Genomic DNA, 19,512 nt, shown 5'->3' on the forward strand with positions numbered 1-19,512 from the left:
CTATGTGCCAGACACTGTTCAGGGTATAAAGCCAAAACTAAAACCAAAAAAATCCTGGCAAGGTGTTTGTGTCTATACTATATTGCTGATGCCATAAATCTGAGTATCTTTTGAGAATTTCTTTTGCTTGCCAAGTCTACAATTACTCACCTTGAATATGTTCACACAGCAGATGGTTGGATATCTTGCTAATGTATTCAAATGGATCTCTGATTTGATTGATTTGGAAGTTCTATCCAGTGGTGAAGCTCACCGTCCTATCCTATCTTACTCTGGTCCATGTTCTCCCAAAAGATTGCCACAGCAGGGCTATCCAAATGCACTGGAGACTTGCTTTCTTTTGACATCATGAGGTTACCTATGGAGCACTCTGGATGTCTACTTCTCTCTCTTCTCTGTCTTGCCGTGTGACCAGCTCATCTTTTCTTCCTTTCCTAGAATTCCTTGATGATGCCCTTTTTCTCCCATTCTTCGGAGTATCTTTTTGGCTATGTATTGCAGTGGAAACAATTTTGTGTTGCAAGTAGAATTAACGTAGTGCTGGAAGAGCAACCATATTCTCTTATCTACAATTCACTCAATATCCTAATGATTAGTAAGAGGCTGCGTCAATTCTTAAATTATAATCAGAATGGAGCCTAGGCACAGAAATAGTGCAGGTCACGTTTATATAAAGGTTTGGCTGTCATTTGTGAATTTTTTATTGCACATTATAAAAAACAGTTGGTGGCCAGCAATGATAAAGCTTTCCCTATTGAGAGTTCCCTGTATCAATGAAATAAAGTCTGGACACACACACACACACACACACACACACACACACACACACACACACACACACACACACACACACACTGATCACATGAAACGTTTTATTCTTCCTTGATCATCCTTCCCCCTCTCCTGTTCTTCCATTATTTGTGTCTAATATATTTTTGTGCAATCATTTAAAATGGAATTTGAATAAAAAAAAGAAAGAAAAGAAACACTTTGAAAAATATTTAAATTGATCTTTCTGTAGCAAGCTCTAAAATCCCCTAAATGTTGTACTGTGTATTATAAACTGTGTTCCATTATTTTTATAATCTCTATTTTTCTCCTCCATTGTATGTGTGTTTTAACTCTTGAAATTTACACTACTACTACCTACTTCACTTTCATTATTTTGTGTTTTATTTTTAGGAACTCTCTTCGCACAAGAAACAAGGTCCTGGATTGCTTAGCAGGATGGGGCAGACAGTCAGAGCTGTAGCATCCTCAGTGAGAGGAGTTAAAAACCGCCCTGATGAGTTCATTGAAATGAATGATTATTTGGGAACATTTAGCCAGGAGATAAACTTAATAGACAAAATATCTCATAGAATTTACAAGGAAGAAAAGGGTATGTAAAACTACTGACCTTAATCTTTCTCTTGCTACAGTATATGGTACATTGCTGTTTGGCACAAATATTTTAAAACTAGAATTTCAACTTAAAATTTCTTTTTTTAAAAAAATAAAAACTTGGTCCTTTGTAAAGCTAATTGCTTATCTATAGGCATATGAACAGGCATTTTTTTTTTGGGGGGGTGAGGCAGTTGGGGTTAAGTGACTTGCCCAGGGTTACACAGCTAGTAAGTGTCAAATGTCTGAGGTCAGATTTGAACTCAGGTCCTCCTGAATCCAGGGGCGGTGCTCTATCCACTGTGCCACCTAGCTGCTCCTACAGGCATCTATTTTACAGGATCTTATCATTAACAAGTTGTACTAGCTATCTTGCAAAGGAAGACTAGATGACAAAAAGGACTGAAGACCTGAGGTTTGGATTTAGTTGATAGGCTATTAAGATCAATACGTGGTATTCCATGGATTGAAAGGTATTCCAATACCTTCATTTCCCCACAGCTTTTTCCACAACATCTCTCATTTCCCTCTCTTCATTACTCAAACAATTACCACTCTGCTTCTGGCCCTCATCACCTTTTTCTTGGACTGTTTCAATAACCTCCTAATCCATTTCCCTGCTTCAGATCTCTGGAGGTCTCCAGTTTATTCCCCAAGCAAGGCCAAATTAGCATTTGTGAAACTTGGGTTTGACCATATTCCTCTACTTGTCAAGAACTTCAGTGAATCCCTGTTACCTATATGATAAAACAGAAATTCCTCTGACATTTAAATTCCTTCACAATTTGGTCTCTTTGTAGACTGATTCATGTTACTCTACTTCACAAAATCTTGTCTTCTAGCCAGACTGACCTACTTGTTAAATGTACATGAAATTCTGTCTCCCACCTCCATTTTTCCCCTTTAGGCTATCCCCCCTGCCCTTTCCTCACCCCTATATTCCCTGTAAGGTTCAATCTTTAGTTTCCTGATACCCCCAATTATTAGTACTCCCATGTCCTCCCTACCTATCACAAATTACTACACAGACACAGACACAGACACAGACACATGCAAACACAATTTTGTATTTCACTTATCTATAAATGTTGCCCTTCCCATTTACCCTTTTTGCCCTTGCCATATAAATTTCTTGAGCACCAAGAATGTTGCATTTTTTGCCTCTGTATTCCCTGAATCTTGAGGAGGCAGTGTGGTAAGAGGATTGACTTTGGAGTCAAAGGACTTAGGTTCAAATCTTTGAATCCCAGTGCCATCTTGGGCAAGTCATTTATCCTCTTAAACTTCCATTTACATATCCATAAAATGAGGCAGTTGAATTAGGTGGCCTCTGAGGTAGGTCTCTTCTAACTCTAAATCTGTGCTCCAATGAATTTTAGTTAAAGGAAATGAGATATAATGAACTTTGAATTTCCAGGTGGAAATCATCATATCTTCCAGTAATTACTTGGACAGTGCCCTGATTCAGGGGACCCAATCACAGAAAGATGTTTATTTATGAGTTCTTGGAAATGGGTTTTCTTCCTCTTTCTCTCATTTTTTTCTATTCCATTTTCCTATCTTTTAAAAATGTGTTCAACTTTGGAATTTAAGATTCACTCCAGTGCTACTTCTTTGGACAGGCAAAAGCATAATTTTCTTTTTTTATAAGGAGAAATTGAGTGAATCTCTTCACTAACACCAGTTCAATTCAGCATATATTTGTGGAGAATCTAAAATATGCAAGGCACTGTGGTTGGCAATGTGGAAGATGCAGTGATAAATAATACTTGGTCCTTCTTCTCAAAGGGTGTATGTGTGGGAGATGGGGGTTAATTTGGAGACCAAGATGTGTAAATGTGTAGGAGGAAAAGATAATATTGTAGGGTGCTACAAATATCTTACTGTGGTTTGAAGCTACTTAACATTGAACTACTAAGACTTTGGGGGATACCCTTATATTATGACAGTGACATAAAGCAGTCTCCCAAATTGAAGGTAAAGAAAAAGAATGGAGTTTTAATATTTTCTCATTCCTTTCCACTCTTGGTCCTGGGAAGTAATTTGTGGACATGGCACATAATCTAGAATTCTGCCTTGCTTTACCAAGGCAGGAAAAGCTCATCTCTCACAGAGTTTAAATTTCCCCATTTTATACATGTTCAATGGAAACATAATATCTTACTCAGTGGAGTTATAGGGGTAAAGAAAAGAAAACACTTTGATCAATGAGAAAAAGCATAGTTTATAAGTGGGTCTTACTTTTCTGTTCCTGAAATGTTATGTATATTTTTTTTCAAATGAAGTCATTTTACATGGACTGGTAAGCTTCCTATTTTAAAAGAACACTTTCTGAGTCTTTTGTGACGTGAAGAATCCTTAAGATATTTGAATCATCAAATATTGATCTGTTTTATATTTGTGCATTGTCATAAATAGCATTTTCCTCAGAGAACTGTGTCCTAGTAATATATACCTGTTAGGAATATGTTTGGTATTCTCTTAAGAGACACAAGACTAGTAATAGTGAAACACTGGCGAAAGAAATGACAAATCACTCCAGTATTTTTGCCAAGAAAACCCCAAATGGAATCACAAAAAGTTAGACATGACTGAAAAGATTGAACAACAACAATGGTGAAATGTGCCTTATCAAGATAAGATCTTCGGTCGGTCGGGTAAGGTGCTGGTGAGACACAAATTCAAGGGACAAGTCACAGAACTTGGGTTCAAATCCTAGCTCTGTTTAGAATCTGTGTATGCAAGTGTCTTCAGCATCCTTCTGGTTCTAAATCTATGATCCTGTCATTTCTACCTTCCTCCTTACTCATTTCCTTCTCAATACACTGGTATTTTATGGTGCTATACTGCTAAGTAAAATTACTTAGAAAGTACTCTCTCAATCTTTCTTAGTTTATTCCTATTTATATTATTGGGCCATTTTCTTTCATGTTCTATTAATGTGTCTTTTATGTAGATTCTTGATGCATAGATGGAATGGCCTTACAGAAAGCTCCCTAGGATCCCTTGACAATACTTAAAGGATTTATAGAATTTAAATGTGCCCCAGGTAGCTGTTTTAAATAATCCCTTGAAAGCTGTACTGTTTATCAAGATGTTTTCTAGGAAAACTGGTTGTTGGGATAGATCTTGTAAATTTGAATTCAAATGTATAGTGAGAATATTATCCGATTTTCAAGTTTATGTAAAATATAACATATTAGAGTGCCACTATCCAAAACTTAAGGGCATTCTTTGTCTTTAGAGTGTGAAACTAGATTTCTTTTAAAATGATGAGATTATTGTCCTTTGTAGCTCTGGGAAATTGTTGTCCCAGATGGTCCATTCAGCCTGCATAGGTTATTTCATATTCAAATGAAAGAGATTTTAATTTTTTTCAGCTTAATGTATCCCACTTTAAATTATGAGCATCTTTAGAAGTACGAGTTTCAGAATGTTTCTGAAATTGAAATTATAATGAACATTTTTTCTTTTTAGCATTTTATGGTAAAAAATAAACACAATGCCCATGTTACCTTATTTCATCCTACCAATTATGCCTCAGTCACTAGCTTTGTGAACCTGGGCAAGTCACTTATCTCTCTGCCTTAGTTTCCTGATCTATAAATAGGATAACGATAGCATCTGCCTCATGCAGTTACTGAGAGGCTCAAAAGAAATATTTTTTTGTTTTGTTTTTTTGAGAGGCAATGGGGGTTAAGTGACTTGCCCAGGGTCACACAGCTAGTAAGTGTTAAGTGTCTGAGGCCGGCTTTGAACTCAGTTCCTCCTGAATCCAGGGCCAGTGCTTTATCCACTGTGCCACCTAGCTGCTCCGGCTCAAAAGAAATATTAATCACATGGAAATCACTTTGCAAATGTTAAAGCCCTATAGAAATACTAGCTGTTGTTATTAGTGTTATTTTTATTTTTATTATTATTCAGCAAGATAAAGTGAACTTGCTAATCTTTGACCCTTAGCTCTTTCCATTGTAGATCATTAAGTGAGGTGCTTATGGAGATCATGTTTGATGTGCCCCATTATCTGCTGTGGAACCCTATTAGAACTGTCACTGATTTTTTTCCTTTTTTTTTTTTAAGGTAATTTTTTTTTAATTGAAGAAAAACTTGCATTTTTTTTTTACTAAGGATTAGATGTTTTTTGTTTGTTTGGTTTTTTTTTTTGCCTTAAAGCTCTTATTTAAAAACTTAGTCCATCAAAAAACACTTGAAGAGTGGCTCCTCTGTGAAGAACACTATATGGCTGTGGTGATAGCCAGGATAAATGGGCACGAAAGTGAAAGATAGGCTCCCTGTCATTGTCGATCACCAGTTTCTGGCTTTATCAGACTCCTCTTCTTCACATCATTAGCTTCATTTTCTTTTCAGGCTTCAGTGCAGTGTAGGGATTTGGAGTCTGAGGAATGGGGATGGCAGGCTGCTTTTACCCCCTCATTACTTGTGGGAATTTGGTTCCCGTTTGCTCATTTCAAAATAGGGAGGTTGGACTCTGATGGCCCTTTCAGCCATAAATAGAAAATTCTTTAGAAAATAATGAATATACAAATTCTACTCAGGGGAAAAATGTTGCCTGTATGATAATTAATGTAAAATATTACATTATTTATTTCATATGAGTGGCTCATCACAATAATCCTGTGACTAAATAATGAAAATATCATTAAACTAATATTATAAATGAGCATAGTAACATTCGGAATGATTTTAGTATATGATTATAACCTAGTGTCATATGTAGTGGAGTAAAGAAATCGGTCCCACCTCTTCCTACTTTAAATTGACTGTTCCTCTACTATGCCTCTCCTTCCTCAGTTTTCCCAATAGTAATTACTAGTAGTATTACTTTAGAAGTCATAGTAATAATAGTAGCATTACCAATTTTGACTATATATTGAATCCTCTCCCTCTTTTAGAATGTAAAGTCCTTGAGGGCAGGGACATTTTCATTTTTATCTTTATGTCTGTAGCACCTAGTACAGAACTTTGTACCGAGTGGGTACTTAATAAATGTTTATGGAATTAAATTGAAGTGTAGGTTAAGAATTTACAATATAATTCTGTATTATATGTTATTATAACATAAAATATAAAAATAAAACTCAAGTTACACCTGAAGCTTTCCCCTAGCAAAATTATTTATAGATAAGCACAACCAAAGTAAAGTTAAATTAACAACATGTTATAATATCTAAATAACTATAGTATAACAAAAGGCATTTTATCAATAATTCCATTAAACAACAATAATTAAGTAATACTATATGCCATACTTTATACATACATATGTATATACATGTGTATGTACATATACACAAATGAGTATACAATTGTACTTATGCATATGTGTTGTACATGTACAAATATAATATATATATGATACACATATTTACATGTATACATGCATTGTATATATCTATACACACACACAGAAACTGATGAGGTTATCAAGGGGAGAATGTAGAGAGAAAAAGGCCTAGGACAAAATTTAGGGGAACACCAACATCCATTGGTTGGGAGTGTGATATATGATTAGCCAACTAAGGAGACAGAGAAAGAGCAGTCAGACAGGTAAGATAAGAACCAAGGGAGAAGAGTATCATTAAAACTTATTGAGGAGAAAGTATCCGGGAAGATAGTTTTGTCAACAATGTCAAATACATTGTGGGCACCTAGGCTCACAATCTTATTATCATCTACTTCTCACCTGCACTCACTGTACACATCCATGCTTTTGTCAAGTGCTGTTGTTTCTACCTTCATGATGTCTCTCACATTATTCCCTTTCTTTTACTCATACAGCCACCACACTGGTTCAGACTCATCATCTTATCCCCTTCACACCAACCCTCTTATTACTGTGGAGGACACCATCATCCTCCCAACCACAAGGGTGCAGCTTTGGTGTTATTTTTGAGTCTCTTCTTACATTCTTTCCATATATCCCCCTTTATTTTATTTTATTTTATTTTATTTTTTGGTGAGGCAGTTGGGGTTAAGTGACTTGCCCAGGGTCACACAGCTAGTAAGTGTCAAGTGTCTGAGGTCAGATTTGAACTCAGGTCCTCCTGAATCCAGGGCCAGTGCTCTATCCACTGCGCCACCTACCTGCCCCTATATATCCACCTTTATAACATGTCTTGTACCATAACTTTTCTCCCTTTCTCTATCCAATAATCAGGAATAGGCTTTCATCCTCTCATGCCTAGACTATTGCAATAATCTTCTGGTTATTCTCCTTCAGATTTCTCCAGACTCCAGTTTATTCTCCACTTAGCTACTGAAGTGGTCTCCCTAAAGGACGAGTCTCTGTATTTCACCCTCCTACCCATTGAATTCTAACAGCTCCCTGTTACATTTTATTTTACATTTATGTTACATTTGATACATTCAGTATCAAATATAAATTCCTCTGTTTGGCTTTCAAAGCCCTTCACGAATGGATGCCATCCTACCTTTCTTAGTACATTTTACTCCTCTCTGTATAATCTGTGATCCAGCAATAGTGGCCTCCTTACTTTTCCTCAAACATGACAGTTCATCTCTTGAGCCTAAGCCTTTTCCCTGGCTATGCCTCATGCCTGGAATGCTCTATCCCTCTCCTCTTTACCTCCTGGTTTCCTTTATTTCTTTCAATACTTAATTCAAATTCTGTTAGTGCTCATGCCTCATGTGAGATTGCCTTCCATGAACACTACAGAGCTTTGTTGTGGGTATTGTTGTATTTATCACTCACATAAAAATATGTCCTTGGTGCTTAGCACAATGCCTGGCACACAAGAAGTGCTTAATAATGCTTGATGACTGATTGCAATGCAACAGCTCTGCCAAGAAGGATGTGGACTGAGAACAAGCCATTAGATTTGGTAGTTAAGTGATTGTTGAAATCTTTGGAGAGAACGGTTTCAGGTGAGTGATGAGGTCAGAAGATAGACTGTAGAAAGTTAAGAAGAGAGTGAGAGGAAAGGAAGTAAAGGCAGTGAGTGTGGAGTTAAGCAGCTTTTATTCCCCGCTTGGAGTTTGACTGAGAAAGAAGACAGATATACATGATGATAGTTCTTTTAAGGGATAGCAGGATCCTGTGAGGGTTTTTGTTTGTTTTAACATGAGGGAGACAAGGACATGTTTGAAAACAGTAGAGAATTCTTGAGTAGATAGGGAGAAGTTGAAAGTTCCTGAGGCAAGGAGAGATGATGATTGAGGTTGAAATCTACTGGAAGAGATTAGAGAAGATGAGATTAAATTTAGATGTAGAGGGGTTTGCCTTGACAAAGAGACAAACTATTTCATGGTCAGAGACTGGGAAAAATTCAGACATTCTTTAGCCAAGGGTGGTAAAAAGTTTTAACAGTCGGTTAGATAATGGAGAGACGCCAGTTTTTTTTAGGACCACCCTTTTGGGGAGGAGACCAACAGCATGAGCTACGCACACCAGTCCGCCTGCGACACATGCCAGATTGCCTGCTGAGCACTCAACTTCCGGGGTGCGAGCTTAAAAGGCAAGGAGAGAACGGAAGTGGGTCCTTTTTTTTCCTGCTCCTCTGGTCTCCTGGCTGCGCTACACAGACAGACACTGACTGGAGTTCGACTCGGCCCGGCTCTTGGTTAACAGCACGCGCTTGACTGGGTCTCTCTCTCTCTCTCTCTCTCTCCCCAAAGGTGGCCTTGGGTTTTGGTGAGTTTTATACAGAATATAGACTAAGCCTAGATTTAAGATGATTTGTATTGTATTTCTACTTTCCTATCCTTCTAATCAACATCACCTTGTGACTACCATACAATAAAAGCTCTAACTAGAAAACCAGAAGCTTCTTCCATTTACTAGTCTGGGAGATAAATTAAGGGAAAGGTTAAGTAGGGGAGATTTATGATCTAATATCCAATTTTAATGAGGGAGACAAGGACCTGTTTGAAAACAGTAGAGAATTCTTGAGTAGATAGGGAGAAGTTGAAAGTTCCTGAGGCAAGGGGAGATGATGATTGAGGTTGAAATCTACTGGAAGGGATTAGAGAAGATGAGATCAAATTTAGATGTAGAGGGGTTTGCCTTGACAAAGAGACAAACTATTTCATGGTCAGAGACTGGGAAAAATTCAGACATTCTTTAGCCAAGGAAAGGGGCCTTGACCTGAGTGCGAAAGCTGATATGATGAATGTAGAAAATGTAAAACACATAAAAGTAAAGAGGAACAATTCTTGTCGATGACTTTAGTCATTTCAAAGACATTCACCATATCTGGCCTAGCCTGTACCTGTACAGCCTATCTTGATGATGGTCATTCATCCTTACTTGATGAAGTCCATTACTTGGCAGTACTCATTACTCCCTGGGACAGCTTGTTCCAATTTTAGATTGCTCTAATTGTTAGGAAAGGTTTTTTGTTTTGTTTTGTTTTGTTTTGTTTTTTACAGGGCAGTGAGAGTTAAGTGACTTGCCCAGGGTGACAGCTAATGTCAAGTGTGTGAGGCTGGATTTGAACGCAGGTCCTTGTGAATTCAGGGCCAGTGTTTTATCCACTGTGCCACCTAGCATCCCCTCAGGAAGGGTTCTTTTTTGTTTGTTTTATTTGTTGTGTTTTTTTTTCTTTTCCTTTTGGCACAAATCTGATTCTCTGAAATTTCTACCCATTATTCCTACTTTTGTTCTTTGGGGTCAGAAAGAAAGTCCAGTTCCTTTCTCCCCCATGACAACTTTTCAGATACTTCAAGATAGCTATCATATTCCACCTAAGGAAAGAGTGATTTGATTTGTGTGTGATAATGCTAAATTTTCAAGCATTAAAAAAAACCCAACACACCCACCCAAACCAACAACAAAGTATTATTACTTTCAAGTACATAGAAAAACATGAACAAATCTTGTTACCAAGAAGTTTTGCCAAGCAGAGGTCCTTCTGACCTGTTTTAATGATTAAAGTGACATACAATTAACTCATTGATTTTTTTTTGCATATATAGCTGTGTAATTCTAAAGTGATTACAAAACCTCTTAGTAAATTATTCTCCTGCAATTTTTCATAGGCATTTAATTTGTTCAGCAAACTATTGAATCCTCCTATCCCCACCAAAATTAATTACTTGCCACAGTGATGGGCAATTTTAACTGTTTTGTGGCTGTGTGTTTTGTGAAAAGTGTGCCACCTAGATGCTTTATAATTTAGAATAGAGAATATAATGTTAACTAATTATACAGATAAAAACTTACTACATTTTCATATTAATCAAATTAAATAACAAATAAAATGGTTTGCCAACCTTAAAGTGCTTTATAAATGCTACATTCCTTATTTATTTTAGAGGGAGGGAGTATTGATGAGAAGTGGAAAGCAAGAACAGAAATATGTGGAAGGAAAAGGGTGACATAGTCAAAGATGGAAGGAGAGAATAACATGGAGGGAGGCAGAGCCTTGGTAACTTCAAAATCACATCTTGTTTATTTAGAATGTGGGCATTCAATGGAGTAATTATTTAATACTGCCACCCTTTGGTCAGTCCATGCATCTGTTACAATTTGAATTATATCCAAATATTAAAATGGACCTGTGAGCTCATCGATGTTGGTATTAACTCCAATGATGCAAATTGCAACCCATCTATATCATAACCACTCTTTTTAAACTCATGTTCAGGTTCTACTGTATGTGCAACGAGGGGTCCACCTGACATAACAGGTGCTTTTTATGAGTTATCTTAATATTGCTAGGGTAACAGCAATATAGTTTATGTATGAATTAGTGCTAACTCTCTCTGTTTTTGTTTTGTTTTGTTTTGTTTTGTTTTTTGGGGGTGGGGCAATGAGGGTTAAGTGACTTGCCCAAGGTCACACAGCTAGTAAGTGTCAAGTGTCTGAGGCAGGATTTGAACTCAGGACCTCCTGACTCCAGGGCTGGTGCTTTATCCACTGCGCCACCTAGCTGCCCCAAAAGATGGTGTAGTTTTTTTGTGGTTTTTTTTGGTGAGGCAATTGGGGTTAAGTGACTCGCCCAGGGTCACACACCCAGTAAGTGTTAAGTGTCTGAAGCTCGATTTAAACTCAGGTCCTCCTAACTCCAGGGCTGGTGCTCTATCCACTATGCCACCTGGCTGCCCCTGCTTACTCTCTCTGTATGTCTATGTGACCAGGGTATATTTCTTTTATGATTTCCTTGCCATCAAACATTGATTTTCATATATATATATATATATATATATATATATATATATATATATATATATATTTTTTCCCCTTAGGTGTAGCAGTTTGCTCATTCCCCCATGTACCTCACTACTACCTTTTGAGTGATCTTCAAATTAAATTCTTTGGAGACTAGTGTTCTAATAAAGGCCAGTAAATTTATAACTAAAGGGACAACACATTTGTGATGAGCCTTTCCATATTTAATTATGGTGGCTCTCAAGCAGGAAATAATCTTTTGTGGGACTGTACAGTCCTGATGAAAGAGAGCACGAGAGAACCTGCTGGAGACTTACTGTAGGAAAGCTCCACCAGTACTCAAAGCTTTTCTAACATGTTAGAACTTTTTAAAACTTTGTATTCTGTAGAGGTTGTCTTTGGAAATATAAGATCACTCTGATGCCATGATGAAGCATGGGAATAATGCTTTGTGAACTTTATTTTTGAAGAAAATATTTATTTTTACTTGGGATTCTGAAGCCACTGCATCTTTGTAAATGAATATGTGTTTAGAAATTTAATTTGGAACATTGGTAAATTTATTCGTTATGCCCTAAAAATTTCCTTGACATTAAAAAGCTTGCCCTTGTCTCTGTTTGGTGATACGTCATTTGACAATGCTTGAAGATAACATTCGGAATCAGCTTTCTGTAAAGGAATTGTGGGGCACCTAGGTGGCACAGTAATTAGAGCACTGGGTTTGGAATCAGGAAAATTAATCTTCCAGGGTTCAAATCTGGCCTCAGATACTTACTAGCTATGTGACCCTGAGCAAGTAACTAAACCCTGTTTGTCTTAGTTTTGCCATCTGTAAAATGACTGGAGAAAGAAATGACAAACTCCTCCAGTAAGTTTGCCAAGAAAACCCCAAATGGGGTCACAAGAAGTTGGACATGACTGAACAATACTGGGTCAGTGTTTTATCTTTTTTTTTCTTTTTAATTTCCAACTAGGTTTTGATATAGTTAGGATCTTCATGGGAATACTCCATAGAGAGGATTATTTTTTTAAAGGAATTAAACATTCATTTAAAAATAATTTCATAAATCTCAAATTGCTTTTTAATAAAGCTTTTAAAATTGCCCTGAGTACATTAACTAAAGCAATCTACCTAGGGGTAATTATTTCCTATCCAAAGGTACAAAAGTCAGTGAATTATCACCTTAAAGAGAACATGCTTTGGACCAAATGTCCAATTAAACCCAAACGTAGATGGAATGGAAGACCCATGGTTCTTCTCTGACAACTGAATATGTGGCTGAGAGTTAAATTGTAGCTCAGAAGTCATTATTTCATATTTTAACATATTTTTAAAAATAATAAATGTTTTTATTTATACTTTTGGGTTCCAATTTTTATCCCTCTTTCCCTCCCTCCCCTCTCTCCTCCCTGAGGTGGCAAGTAATCAGATATGTGTTATACATGTATGATTATGTAAAACATTACCATATTTATCATTTTGTACAAGAAAACTTGATTAGAAAAATGAAAGAAAGTGAAAAATAGAATTGATATTGATGGAACAGACTGAAACATGCTTTCTTTGGAGGTGTATAGCATGTTTCATCAATAGTCCTTTGGGATTGTCTTGGATCATCGTATTGTTGAGAATAGTCAAAGTCATTCACAGTTCTTCATCAAACAATATTGTTGTCTCTGTGCACAATGTTCTCTTGGTACTGCTCATTTCACTCTACATCATTTCATACAAGTCTTTCTAGGCCTTTTTGAAGTCATCCTCCTTGTCATTTCTTATAGCACAATAATATCCCATCACCATCATATACCACAGCTTGTTTAACCATTCCCCAATTAATGGGCATTCCTTTGGTTTCCAATTCTTAGCCACCACAAAAAAAACAGCTATAAATATTTTGGTACAAATAGGTCTTTTTCTCTTTTTGGGGATGTCTTTGGGTTATAAACCTAGCAGTGGTATTGTTGAATCAAAGGGTATGCACGATTCTATAGCCCTTTGGGCATAGTTCTAAATTGTTCTCCAGAATGGTTGGATCTTTTAAAAGTATGTTTAAAAATACTTTCTTTTAGGGTGCAGCTAGGTGGTGCAGTGGATAGAGCACCGGCCCTGGAGTCAGGAGGACCTGAGTTTAAATCCGGCTTCAGACACTTAACACTTACTAGCTGTGTGACCCTGGGAAAGTCACTTAACCCCAATTACCTCACTAAAAAAACAACAACAACAACAACAACAACAACAAAAACCCTAAACTTTCTTTTTTAAAAATTATTTCCTTAACATTGAAATATTTAGAATGTAAGTTTGGAGTTGAAAACATTACCTTTAAAGATCATCTAGTTTCACATTCTCATCTTACAGATGAGGAAACAGACCCAAAGAAAGGAAGGGATTTGTCCAAAGTTAAACTTTACTGTAGTAAAGTTTATTCCAAACCCTGGTCTTGACTCCAAACCTTTGCTTTTTCTATCGTATTATGACACCTCTTTGATTCTTATGGCATTTAGGACTCTTCTTCATTTCCCTTTTAGCTTGTTTAGATGGTAAAAAAAACAAAGAATAGAAACCTGATTTTGTTGCCATCAAAGGAGATCATCATGGTGGTGGTGGTGGGGCATCTTGGAAAGTGTCTGCCAGAAAAGTGTCTGCCAGAATGAAAAAGATCCTTAGCTTCATTGTACTCTCTCCTTCCTTCCTTCCTTCCTTCCTTCCTTCCTTCCTTCCTTCCTTCCTTCCTTCCTTCCTTCCTTCCTTCCTTCCTTCCTTCCTTCCTTCCTTCCTTCCTTCCTTCCTTCCTTCCTTCCTTCCTTCCTTCCTTCCTTCCTTCCTTCCTTCCTTCCTCCCTCCCTCCCTCCCTCCCTCCCTCCCTCCCTCCCTCCCTCCCTCCCTTCCTTCCTTCCTTCCTTCCTTCCTTCCTTCCTTCCTTCCTTCCTTCCTTCCTTCCTTCCTTCCTTCCTTCCTTCCTTCCTTCCTTCCTTCCTTCCTTCCTTCCTTCCTTCCTTCCTTTCTTTCTTTTTTGTAGGGCAGTGAGGGTTAAGTGACTTGCCCAGGGTCACACAGCTAGTTAAGTGTCAAGTGTCTGAGGCCGGATTTGAACTCAGGTACTCCTGAATCCAGGGTCGGTGCTTTATCTACTACATCACCTAGCTTCCCCAGCTTCGTTGTACTCTTTTTTGCTTACAGTATGTTTTTAAATTAGATGTTTTTATTTTGACCCTTTACATTTTAACTTGCCTGAATCTATAGGTTAATGGAAAAAATGGTTTACTTAATTTTTAAATAATTAATATCTTTATTTATATAGCTGTTTTTCATTTTGGGAATGGGGAGAGAGGTGCTTCTGAGCCTGTGGTTTCATGGGTAAGGGAATTCTTGGTACAGAACCATCCTGTACAGATAAAGCATATGGATCAGCACTTGTTCTTCAACCTATTGTTTAATTATTGTCTAGGGAAGAAGTGTGAAACATACAGCCTGCCATATGAGTGAGTCTTGTAATACTCCTGAGGACTGAAACCAGATTTCAATGTAATTGGGAGATATTTAACAAAATAATTAAAAATACAATAAAACATAAATAATACAAGAATTTAAAAACAAAATCAGTATTCTGCCTAGAGGGATCCTTACATATGGATTAGAGGTCCCATTTCTATATGAATGTGACACCACTTGTCTAGGGAACTCAAAAATCAAGTGACACAAAGAACACATAGGCAGTATGTGTTAGAGGCAGTATTGGAATCCTTGTCTTATTGCTTCCAAGGTTGTCTCTCTAGTTGGTTGGATACTGAAATTTTCTAACCTACCAGAAAAGAAACTGAGGCTGAGCCCTGACTCAATGGCACTTTCTGAATGGGTCCACGTCCCCCCTAATGCAGTGAACCTCAGATCTTCCTCATGATCTGAGGGGCCCTTTGCTCCAAGGCCTCAGTTTTATAGTGCTTTATACTCAGATAATACAGGTGGCACAGAACAAAAATATAGTCTTATTGATAGATAGACCTTGCCCATTACCCTCCAGGAGGGTCTGCACAAAATACAGAATCCCATTGGTTGACAAACGAGCTAATGAGCAGACCTTGACAGATTTATCTTGACTTTTCAGGAAGTCCTACTAAACTGATGAGCACACACCTGGGCTGGTAGAAAGGCAGAGCACAGGCTGGCAACCAGGGTCCCTCATTGGCCAAGTGCTGATGGTTATTTCCCCATGTTGGGTAATAGAGGGATGACAAAGGACCAAGGGGCAACAAGAATACCTGGAGGATTGATTTTCCATGTCATCAAGTCACCTCTGCCACACTGGGTTTGGTCACCATAACAAGAAAAAACTAGGACAAAGGTCCTCTAGTTAGTTTCCTATGATTCAGCAAATGAATTTATAATCTGCATTTCACAGCTCTAAGGACTACTATCAGAACTTATAATAACTACCCCTACAGAATCATATCAAACTGGTTAATATTGATTGGAATAAAATGGGTCCAGTTAATCATCCATCACAGTTTTGCAATAGCATTTCTTACCTTAATGCTTATCATAAAAATTAACTAAAATATTTACTTAAAAAACTATATTACCTCAATTCATAAGAGTGAGATAAATGCATGCTTAGACTTTGTTGTTGTTGTTGTTGTTGTTTTTAGTAGATCCCTGTTGCTTATGGGATAACATACAAGTTTCTTAGTCTGGCATTTAAAGCCAGCCATCATTTGGTTTCAGGGGAGCAATTTTGTGCAGTGGATAGAGTGTTGGGCCTGGAGTCAGGAAGACTCCTTCCTGAGTTCAAATATAGCCTCAGAAATTAGCATTGTGACCATGGGCAAGTCACTTAATCCTTTTCACTTCAGTTTCCTCATCTGTAAAATGAGCTGGAAAAGGAAATGACAAACCACTTTAGTATCTCTGTCAAGAAAATCCGAAATGGGGTCATGAAGAGTTGGACGTGACTGAAAAAATGACTAAACAACAACAATTTAACTTCAACTCCTTCCATTCTAATTTCATATTTATTTTATTCATATAGTCTGCTTCCAGACAAATTTCCTGTACACATTTTCTTAGAATTCTTTGTCTGGATAGTTCCCTACCCCCCTGCCTTTTACCATATGTTTAAATATTATACTTATCTACGTATATACTTATCTTTACCCTATTCCTCCACACAACTCACCAAATCTCGGTAGATTGCAAACTTTTCATTTTTTTTTTTTTTGGTGGGGCAATGAGAGTTAAGTGACTTGCCCAGGGTCACACAACTAGTAAATGTCAAGTGTCTGAGGTCGCATTTGAACTCAGGTCCTCCTGAATCCAGGGCCAGTGCTTTATCTACTGTGCCACCTAGCTGCCCCCTAGATTGTAAACTTTTAAAGGGCAAGTAACCTATTCTCTTTCATCTTTGTATTCCAAGTATGTATCAGAATGCCTTGTATATAAAGGAAATGCCCCCAAAGTATGCTTTTTTTTAGAATGAAAACAAAATGTATTGAATGATGCTTCAGTTTTCTAGCAAATATTCAAGGAAGGAAGGAGAGAGGGAAGAAAGGAAGGAAGTAAAGAGGAAAAGAAAAAAAATTAAGCACCTATTATACATCAAGCATTAGCTTTAATGCTTTATAAATATTATCTTATTTGATCCTCACAACAACCCTGGGAGGTAGGTGCTTTTCCACCCCCCATTTTACAATTGAGGAATCTTGAGGGTCATTGTGGTCAAGTGATCTGCCTGGAGGTCACACAGCTAGTAAATGTCTACCTGAAAGTAGGGGTAGCTAGGTGGTGCAGTGGATAAAGCACTGGCCCTGGATTCAGGAGGACCTGAGTTCAAATCCATCCTCAGACACTTGACACTTACTAGCTGTATGACCCTGAGCAAATCACTTAATCCTCATCCCCCCCCCCCAAAAAAAAATAAAAGACTACCTGAGGCAGGATTTGAACCAGGTTTTCCTTATTCTAGGCCCAGCACTTTCTCTAATGTGCTAGCTAGCATAAAGTATTGTTGGAGGAATCAGGAAAGGCTTTGTGTTCAAATGTTGTGCCTGAGCAGTAATTTTTTAACAGCTTCTATTCAGTCACGGTGTTTACTAAGAAATTATATATGTCTTTTTGAATTTTGGTTTGTGTCTGTGCTTCTTCAGAGTATTTTGAGGAAATGAAGGAATATGGACCAATCTACACCTTGTGGTCAGCATCTGAAGAGGATCTGGTTGACTCCCTGAAAGGTGTGGCCAGCTGCATTGACAAGTGCTGTAAGGCCACTGAAAAACGGATATTTGACCTTTCTGAGACACTGCTTCCAGTTGTACATGAATATGTTCTTTATAGTGAAATATTAATGGTAAGTTTACCTTAGTTTATTTTTTTTTTAGTAGTGAATATAACAAAGAAACAAACAAGAAGTAATTATTGAAGAATAGCCAGTCTCTAAACCTGGAGTCCAAGATTCTTCCTTCCTTCCTTCCTTTCTTTCTCCATATCTCTTTCTTTCTCCCTGTCCCTCTTTCTGTCTCTCTGTCTTTCTTTTTTGACAACTAGATTTCAGTGCAATTGGTTTCCTTTGTAATACTAAGTATTTTGTGCATTTAAAAACCATTATTCACAGAAGGGGTCCCTAGGCTTCACCAGAGGGTCAGCAGTTTAAGGAATCCTTCCTCTCCAGGCAGAGACTCCTTTGGTATGTTTCACATGAATTTTAAGGGACATTCCTTGGATTTCAAAATATTCACCAAAAACCTACAGTGTGTTGTTTCTCAAATTAAATTGAGTTGGTTCTTTCCATCTACTGCCCAATCCTCATTTTTTTGGGGTGATGCAGAGAGGCTGAAACTTTTGAGTAAAGAAAATAGAGAAAGTCAAGATTCTTTCCTTTCTTGACTGAATGTTAGGTGCTTCTTTGTAGCCACTGTTGTTCATAAGTATCTCCTCTTTCATTTGTTTCTTCATTTACTTGTGTATTTACTGACTCATAGCAGAAATGCTGTGCACATGGCCCAATCACTCCAGTTCAGTTGAGCAGAAAAATTCCTACTTTGCTTATTGTGCCTGTTCTATAGACAATTGAATAGTGGAAAATTGTTTGGCTCCCAGACTAGCCTCCATTTTATGGGATTCTAGAGCGGGATGGCAAGCAGCTAGGTGGCACAGTGGATAGAGTTCTGGGCCTGGAGTCAGCCAGACCTGAGTTCAAATCTGACCTCAGACACTTACTAGTTGTGTGACCCTGGACAAGTCACTTAACCCTACTTGCTTCAGTTTCCTCATCTGAAAAATGAGGTGGAGAAGGAAATGTCAAAACACTACAGTATATCTTCCAAGAAAACCTCAAGTGGGGTAATGAAGAATCAGACACAACTAAGAAGAGCAAAAAATGACTGAACAACAAAAAGAGCAGGATGGAATTTTGATATCACTTTGGTTAACAACTTCATTTTGCAGTTGAAAAAAAATATAGGAGGTCCAGATTTACTTTTGTATTTTATACTATTGAAAACTATGATAGGATTTAGAATTGGAATAATTGTAGCGCTTACTTAATCTACTACCCCCCCCCTTTTTGTAGGTCAGGAAACTGAGGTACAGAGACATAAAATGATCTATCTCTGGTCACACAGTATCAGAGCCAGGGTTCCATCCCAGTTTCTTTGATGTCAAATTCAAGGTTCTTTTACAGCATCACACATGATATAGACTTAAAGGAAGCTTAGTGGATTGAGAGGTAACCTCAGAGTAAGACCTGAGTTCAACTTCACCTTTGACATATAATGATTTTTGATCCTGGACAAATCACTTATCTTCTCAGGGCTCCAGAAAACTCTCTAAGAAAATAAGTCAGGGAGAAGAAGCATATCTCTATTAGTATAAGGAATTCCTTACTACTTCTGTCTCGCTACACAGATGAAATCAGAGGCCTGATTAAAAACAAAAGGGGTCATGAAGAGTTGGACATGACTGAAAAATGACTAAACATCAACAAATA

General features: G+C 37.5%; 1 protein-coding gene across 2 annotated transcripts in view; it reads left to right on the forward strand.

Annotated features, from left to right (window-relative positions):
* SNX7 (sorting nexin 7) overlaps positions 1-19,512 on the forward strand; it is a 125,534-nt gene that overhangs the window by 37,549 nt on the left and 68,473 nt on the right. For both annotated transcript variants that reach the window (XM_043964146.1, XM_043964145.1), the window contains exons 5-6: positions 1,183-1,381; positions 17,675-17,874. In XM_043964146.1, the coding sequence (XP_043820081.1) occupies positions 1,183-1,381; positions 17,675-17,874 (399 nt within the window). The remainder of the gene's footprint in view (positions 1-1,182; positions 1,382-17,674; positions 17,875-19,512) is intronic.

The sequence above is a fragment of the Dromiciops gliroides genome, chromosome 4 (genome assembly GCF_019393635.1).
Source record: "Dromiciops gliroides isolate mDroGli1 chromosome 4, mDroGli1.pri, whole genome shotgun sequence".
In the NCBI taxonomy this organism is placed as follows: domain Eukaryota; kingdom Metazoa; phylum Chordata; class Mammalia; order Microbiotheria; family Microbiotheriidae; genus Dromiciops; species Dromiciops gliroides.